The sequence below is a fragment of the Gordionus sp. m RMFG-2023 genome, chromosome 2 (assembly GCF_954871325.1).
Source record: "Gordionus sp. m RMFG-2023 chromosome 2, tfGorSpeb1-WG-v2, whole genome shotgun sequence".
Lineage (NCBI taxonomy): Eukaryota > Metazoa > Nematomorpha > Gordioida > Chordodea > Parachordodidae > Gordionus > Gordionus sp. m RMFG-2023.
In genome coordinates this window covers 29835794-29844545 of record NC_088776.1, presented here as the reverse complement: position 1 = coordinate 29844545, position 8752 = coordinate 29835794, and the positions used below count along the sequence as shown (strand labels likewise).

The window sequence follows — 8752 nt, the reverse complement described above, 5'->3', positions numbered from 1 at the left end:
TGAACTTTTTCAAATTTTTTTAAAGGAAATAGCTAAAAATATATATTCTAAACATGTTAAATTAAAAATTTAAGAGGATGTATCATAGATAGGTGACAATTTTCATAATCGCTATTTTTAACATTTTTTAAAGAAAATAGCTAAAAATATATATTCTAAACATGTTAAATTAAAAATTAAGTTAGGATGTATCATAGATAGGTGACAATTTTCATAATCGCTATTTTTAACATTTTTTAAAGAAAATAGCTAAAAATATATATTCTAAACATGTTAAATTAAAAATTAAGTGAGGATGTATCATAGATACGTGACAATTGTCATAATCGTTATTTTTAAACTTTTTCCAATTTTTTTAAAGCAAATAACTAAAGATATATATCCTAAACATGTTAAATTAAAATATCAGTGAGGATGTATCATAGATAAGGGACAAAAAATGTTATTATATATACGAGTAGTAAGGTACATAATAATTTTTGAGTGATAAAATGAGATGCTAATATATTTCTTGTAATTTTAATTTATAAAAAAATTCTTAAATATGTTATTGTCATAGACTGGGTCAGAAAATCAACTATCACATAAATTCATCTATGTTTTATTCATATTATATTTTTAAGTTTAAGGATATTAAAATATTTCCTCTTTGAAGTTTCTAGTTAGGATAAAATTTACTTGGCACATCTTACAATGATATTTATACCTTGTTTTTTTTTCGAGAATAAATTTTATGCGATATCTCATGAAGGAAATTACATATCATTGTACAGAGAAATAACTTTGTATAAATTATCTGCACCAATATCTTTTATATCAATCTCTATCGATGACATTTTAAATTATATTGGAAACTAGATTGTGTAGATTTCTAAATATTAATTTAAAGGATTAAGATTTTAGAATTAATTATAAATATATCTTAATAATTTTTATATGCATTTAATATTTAAAATCTCTCGTTTTAAGCCTATTTAGCAAGAAAAATATTAACTAATCCTGAAATTACGATAATAGATATCTATACCTTTATATAATCTATGAGAAAAATTGCTCTCATAATATTCTTCTTAATAAAATAGTGAATAATTAACGCCTGAAAAAAAGTATAGCGCTTTATAACATGGTTCAAAGTTAATCCCAGTATCAATTTTAATGTGTAATTTTTCTCAAGTGTTCAAAATTCTAAATCTTAATATCAAAAACTATTTTAGTTATCAATTTAAAGTCAAATAATATTAAAACACTAATATTCTACAGTATTCATAAAAAACAACAGCCTGAAATAAGAATACTAAGCTCAAAACATCTTAAATATTTGATACATTTATAGTTTAAATATTTTTATTTAAATTATATATATTTATTAATGTACAAAAAATTTAATTTAACAATATATATAGATATAAAAATTATGTATAAAATTTATTATTCATGATATTGATATCCCATGAATTTAAACATAAACACTGTTTAAGTGTTTCGGAGGCCATGCGATTTCTTTTCTTTGTTACGGTGTCCACCCCTCTTGAGAAGACACGCTCGCTCTCAACGGATGTACTTTGCTGCGACAAAAAATCTTTAGCCATCATGCAAAGGTACGGAAAACGCTCAGAATTACAGCTCCACCAATCCAACACTGTAGTCGTTGCTGAGACTACTGGATCAGCTAGGTATTCGGCGATCTCGTTCACCATTGGAACTAACGAGGCTTTCCTAAAAATATAAAATAAATTATTAAAATTAAATATATCAACTTTGAGAAAATTTAAAATAGTTATAGAATATTAAATATATACCTTCTCAGACTATTTAAGATAGTTATTGACATCATTTCACAATTATCGTCTTTTTCTGATATTTCTGGCGATATATTACACCGGTATTTACCATATAAAGCAATCAATTTTTCATAATAACATTCTTTGTTTATCCATAAAGGTATGAATGTTTTCTTGATACGTGGATCAAGAAAACTACACACATATATTTCGAAATTGTCCATAATATTGATATATTTTTGGCATTTAGCCAACATAGATCTAGACGATTCTACTATAACATTATTATTACTGGTTTCAATACTTGTTACCAGTAATATTTGAATCGTATCTAAATATAGTGCATACATCCCTATTGTAGATGTATTCGTACTTATCTCGCACGTTATTTTATAAAAAGGATATAAAAAATCCTCTATATCTTTTAACATTCTACTCTCATCTGTATTAATGTAAAAATTTTCATTGATACATCTTTTCCCCATTTTAACAATAGTTTCTAAATTCTATAAATCAAACAGTAAAAAAATTAAATATTAATATTAATACCTTATTAATTTTACTAAGCATGAGATACTTTGAATTCCACCTAGTTGACACATCTAATGGAATTTTGCAATTACAAATATCAACAAAATCCTGCATCAAGGAAGGACTTTTATGAATTTTTTTCACCAACATTTCAACTTTTTCTAAATCTGTTGAGATTGTTGGCAGTCCTTCTTGTACAATCAAATTAATAATGTGGGCAAGACATCTAATTGTGTTAAAATTTTGGTTATATGTCTCACGAATTAAAGGAATTATGAGCTTTCCCGCCGAAAGCATGTTCGATCCATTATCATGGGTAATGGATGATATTTTATCTATTATTTTGTACTCTGTCATTATTGATAATAATAATTCTTTAATATCTTCACCCGTGTGAGGGTGGGCAAATTCCGTAATTGATAATAAGGCATTAGTTATATTCCATTTATCATTTATATAATGGACCGTTATGGCGCAATAACTTATTAAATTATTGCTGGTCCATATGTCTGTTGTTATTGCCATCTTATTTTTATAATTATGGAAGGAATTTATAATATTTGTTTTAGCCTCGTTATATATATTGTTTAAATATTTCATAGCAGTTTGCCTGCACCAAACTTTGGAGGTTTTGTTTAAATATGTAAAGATGTCTTTAAAATTTTTACTATCATACGTTCTAAATGAAATATTTTCATTGATGATATATTTGAGTATTAATTTATTTAAATGAAAATTATCGTCTGTTGTAAGTTTTCTTGCCCCTATAATAGAATCAGGCAAAGGTGGCGAATCATTGATTACTTCAGGATGTTTGGTTAGAAGATGTTTGCGCAAATTGGCTAAAATAAATTATATATATTATTAAATAAATTATATATATTATATATGTCGTATTTGGGATATGGAATCATGTGAGATTCGGAATCCCAACGTTGGGATTCAAGATCTTGAATCCCCACGTTTTATTCGGGATCTTTTTGTTTAAATATTTTTATTAAAATATTTAAAAAATATTCCGAATCCCCATGAATAAAAAATAAAATAATATAATTACTTTTTCTTCTCTTTTTTACGGCTGGCACCACATAATTAAAAGGCCAAAATAAGGGATTTAAAAAGGGAATTTAAAAAAAAGTAAATAGTATAAAATTAAGGCATATAATGAATGAAAAGGGATGAGGTTAAGACATTTTTGTTTTAGAAAATATTAAAAAATATATTTATAAAAAATCCGAATTATTGCAACAATTATTCAATGCAATATGGCATTTCATTGAACATTTAAGCAGGGATCCAAACATTTATAACGGTTCAGTATATAAAAAATTATAATGGTTTATTTTTCTGGATGTAATATTGAGTTAGCCGTTCTAAAATATCAAATATGAATAAGGAAAAATACTATGTATCTTTAGGTTGAGACAAATAAGGTCAGACTCATTTAGAGATTGTTAAAACTTAATTATTTATAACAACGAACAAATTTTAAGTTGAGATTATCAAAATGTTTTTTTTTAAAAAAAGCTAAGGACCAATATATATTTTTATTTAGTTTTTATATTTTTTTTTTACATATTTTTATATAGTTTTAATATTTTAGTGTTTTATCATATTTTTTTAAATTATAACAATATCAATATTATCAAAATAAAATTTTAAAAAATAAAACAAATAACAATGGCAATATTTAGAAGTTTTGGAAGCAGGAAAATTTATTTCCTTTTTTGAGAAAATTAGAGGGTAAAATTTTGTCAGCCCAGGCAAATTCTGTTTCTAGTGAAAGGCTATTTTTCTGTAGCCAATCGCCTATTAGAGGAAAGGCGTACACAATTGAAATAAAAAAAATAGACATTCTTCTTTTTCTAAGTAAAAATTTGGATTTATAATATGTATTTATTTTTTGTTATTATGGATTATGGAATTAAAGAAATAAATAAAATAAATTCAATAAAGTGAAAAAATTATAGCATTAAAGTTTTGAAATATTTAAAAACACCGTGAATTTTCGGGCGTGAAACAAAATATTGCCTTCGAGTATTTAATGATTTAAAGCATAAAAGTAATACAATATTAATTATCTCTAAAAAATAAAATTTTCTGGTGAAAATATAATTTAATTGTTTTTTTTAAAAAAAGATTCCGAATCCCCTTAAATATTTTTTTAAAAAAAATTTATTTTTGTTATAAATATCTGAACCAGGAGGTTCCAGCAACACAAATTTCTGTAGAAAGGGCTTTTTGTGTTATCGTCACTACGAACAAAAAGGAATCTATTTATACTTGAAAATATATAGCTTATATGTTCAAATAAATATTTAAAAATGAGTTATTTTGAATCTTATATATTTTTTTTATATATAATTCATAAATGCTTATAATAAAAATAAATTAAAAGATGGTGTTGCTTCAATAAAAAAAAATTTCTAACCGTAATGAACCTTTATAATTAGCTGAACCGAACGGAACCTTTATATAAATTCCTTCTCAAGCACCGTAACCAAAACGTAACTATTATAATTTTTTATATACTGAACCGTAACCAAACTGAACCGTTATAAATAACGGTTCGGGTCCCTGCTTAAATGTTGCAATAATTCGGATTTTTTGTAAATATATTTTTTAAAACAAAAAAGCCTTAACCTCATCCCTTTTCATTCATTATATTTCTTAATTTTATACTATTTACTTTTTTTAAAAATTCTCTTATTAAATCCCTTATTTTGGTTTTTTAATTATATGGTGCCAGCCGCAAAAAAGAGCATGGGGATTCGGAATATTTTTTAAATATTTTTTTTAAAAATATTTAAAAAAAAAGATCCCGAATAAAACGTGGGGATTCAAGATCTTGAATCCCCACGTTGGGATTCCGAATCCCACATGATTCCCCAATACGACATATATATTATTAAATAAATCAAAAGAAACTATATTCTAAACCCTGCCTCCTTTCGATTATTCAAACATTTGAATGTTGATGCATAATGCACTAACTAATAAAAATTTTAATACTGATATATTGCCTATCATTAATGTTAAGCCCGATTTGATCGATTTTTAAAAAGACCTGAATAATATTATGTAATCATGGAGATTTTATAGATGACAGATAGGTTTTTATTTTACCAAATCTCGAGGCTTACTTATTATTTTGCTAAAATCCTAATTTGGCCATTTTTAAGAAATCGAAAGGGGTCGGCCGAAAAGTGATTGATTTGACAATGACCCTACAAAGAAGTATTAAATAATACTAAGAATTAATACCTATTTTGTTGTTAATAAGCTAAGTTACAATCAGAAATTAATAAATAAAATATATCAGAGGGCTAGATCGTATTTTAATTTTTTTATATATACCACCGGGCTGGGCCTAAAATTATTTATAAAAAAATATCCGAACAGGGCCGGCCATATATATCAAATTAAATATTTTAAATCGCTTTTATTAGCTAAAAATCTATTATAAATATAATATATTTTAAAAAAATCCGGGCCGGGCTAGCCGTATATTGTAAATTAAATATTTGTAATACCTATTATTAGCTATAAAAATTTATTATAAATAGAACTGTATTTATATTGATATAAAATTTATAAAAATATTATTTAAAAATATCCTAAATAAAAAAATATATGTATATTATTTTAAAAATAAAATAAATTAACCAATCACAAAAGAATAGTGTTGTTAAACGGCTCATTTTGAGCCGATTTTTTAAAACGGCTAACTCAATATTTTAGCCAGAAAAATATTGTCTAAGTCTCGAGATTTCGATAATATAAGCCTAGACCTTTGTTCCTTCTATGAGCAAAATCTTGAGGCTTAAGTAATATTTTTCTGGACGAAATATTGAGTTAGCCGTTTTTAAAAATCGGCTTAAAACGAGCCATTTAACAACACTACAAAAGAACAATAATATATCAAAAAAAAATAACATAAAAAACATTTAAAAAAATAACATTCAATATAAAAAGAAGTCCGAGTCAAAAAAACGACCCAAACTCTGGGTCGGGGTCGCGACGTTTGAACAACATAATAATGAGCCCCTCCAAAAAAATAGTAACCTAACTTAATATTCTAAATAATTAATATTAAGTATAAATTATTACCTTTTTTGAAAAATATAGCCAGGTTTATATATTGAATATATTTTCTATATTTTAATTAGGTTTAAAATAATAAAAAATTAGAGTAAAAAATAAAAAGATAGGTAAATTTAGCACTTAAATAAGATAAAATAGGCCATTATGAAGTAATAATTAAATCTTTATAAGCAAATATCGCAAAATTGACAGAGCTGTACCGTCATAAAAATTAAAATTTTTTTAATTTAGTTTTTATTTTTTTATATATTGAAAATAAATAAGTTATTATCCACTTTTAGCTTAAAAATATTTAAAAACTGGAGGAAAACAAAACAATTCTAGACCAACATTAAAATCCTAAAAACCCCGAAATATTTTATGTTTTTTTAAATATTAAAAAACATTACTGCCATCATAAGGAATAATTTCTTTTTAAATTTGAAAATTTAATTTAATGTAACTATATAAAAACAAAAATTTATTAAACTTGTAGCGGTAGTGGAACGATATATTTTTTCGCAATGATTGCATTTTTTGTGTGATTTATTTGGACTATAATTATAATTTGATTTAATATTGAAACTACTATTAATCGCAGAAGAATTTAAATCCTGTTCTATTAGTGAATCCGAAAAAGGCTCCAACTAAAATTATAAATATATTAAAATAAAGGTTATAATTGCATAAAATCGAAATAATATCATAAAGGTTTATGGTTATTGATTTACTTGATTTTCTCTATCATCTTGAGTTGACCTTGATGGCGTAGAACTTGAACTTTGTGACATCACACTAAGAAAAGTTTTATATAAAAATAATATTTAAGAAATGATTTAAATTGGACAACTTTTATTAATAAAATTTATGTTAATAATATTAAATTATAATTTTAAAAACAAAAAATGAATAAAATAAAAAAATTTAGATTTATACCCCTAAAAATAATAAAAAAAAATTTGGAAAGTTAAAAAAAATTTGGAAAGTTAAAAAAAATGATTATTAATCATATCCCTATCCCTAACAATGAAGAAAAGAAAAAATCTCAACAAATTTGCCGTCTAGCTGGCACCACTAAAAGTAAAATAAAATATCTTTTATAATTTTAGAATTTAAATAGTCACTTCACTTCCATATGGAATTTTTAAACTAATAAAACAATAAATTTTTTAAATAAGTATTTGCGATTCCGGATGCATTTTTCAATTAAAATATGAATTTTTTTAAATATAATTTAATAATTTAGGCGAGCTATATTTTTCATAAATGTAGTGTTAAGTCGAGTTTTTTTAAGTCGTACTTTAATTCTGAGCGTTTTCCGTACCTTTGCATGATGGCTAAAGATTTTTTGTCGCAGCAATACATCCGTTGAGAGCGAGCGTGTCTTCTCAAGAGGGGTGGACACCGTAACAAAGAAAAGAAATCGCATGGCCTCCGAAACACTTAAACAGTGTTTATGTTTAAATTCATGGGATATCAATATCATGAATAATAAATTTTATACATAATTTTTATATCTATATATATTGTTAAATTAAATTTTTTGTACATTAATAAATATATATAATTTAAATAAAAATATTTAAACTATAAATGTATCAAATATTTAAGATGTTTTGAGCTTAGTATTCTTATTTCAGGCTGTTGTTTTTTATGAATACTGTAGAATATTAGTGTTTTAATATTATTTGACTTTAAATTGATAACTAAAATAGTTTTTGATATTAAGATTTAGAATTTTGAACACTTGAGAAAAATTACACATTAAAATTGATACTGGGATTAACTTTGAACCATGTTATAAAGCGCTATACTTTTTTTCAGGCGTTAATTATTCACTATTTTATTAAGAAGAATATTATGAGAGCAATTTTTCTCATAGATTATATAAAGGTATAGATATCTATTATCGTAATTTCAGGATTAGTCAATATTTTTCTTGCTAAATAGGCTTAAAACGAGAGATTTTAAATAATAAATGCAATATAAAAATTATTAAGATATATTTATAATTAATTCTAAAATCTTAATCCTTTAAATTAATATTTAGAAATCTACACAATCTAGTTTCCAATATAATTTAAAATGTCACCGATAGAGATTGATATAAAAGATATTGGTGCAGATAATATATACAAAGTTATTTCTCTGTACAATGGTATGTAATTTCCTTCATGAGATATCGCATAAAATTTATTCTCGAAAAAAAAAACAAGGTATAAATATCATTGTATGATGTGCCAAGTAACTTTTATCCTAACTAGTAACTTCAAAGATTTAAGAATTTTATTATAAATTAAAATTACAAGAAATATATTAGCATCTCATTTTATCACTTAAAAATATTATGTACCTTA

General features: G+C 24.2%; 1 protein-coding gene across 1 annotated transcript; it reads right to left on the bottom strand.

The window, feature by feature from the left end:
* Positions 1–2888: 2888 nt before the first annotated feature.
* LOC135924819 (uncharacterized) lies at positions 2889–7892 on the bottom strand. The gene is made up of 5 exons (XM_065459941.1): positions 7696–7892; positions 7127–7190; positions 6886–7042; positions 3117–3154; positions 2889–3076 (listed from the first exon to the last, which is right to left on the bottom strand). The coding sequence occupies exons 1-5, from the start codon at positions 7758–7760 to the stop codon at positions 3038–3040; spliced, it is 363 nt and encodes a 120-aa protein (XP_065316013.1). The 5' UTR covers positions 7761–7892; the 3' UTR covers positions 2889–3037.
* Between the last annotated feature and the right edge of the window lie 860 nt (positions 7893–8752).

Bases quoted from the DNA above. Each gene is read 5' to 3' on its own strand.
- LOC135924819 (XM_065459941.1), bottom strand. From the start codon at position 7,760: ATGTATTGCTGCGACAAAAAATCTTTAGCCATCATGCAAAGGTACGGA. The intron at 3,155-6,885 runs GTTTAATAAATT...AATTTATTTTAG, and splicing joins TCGTTCCACTACCGCTACAA to CCAATTTGCGCAAACATCTT. The intron at 3,077-3,116 runs GTAATCAATGAT...ATTCTATTATAG, and splicing joins TTCTAACCAAACATCCTGAA to GGGCAAGAAAACTTACAACA.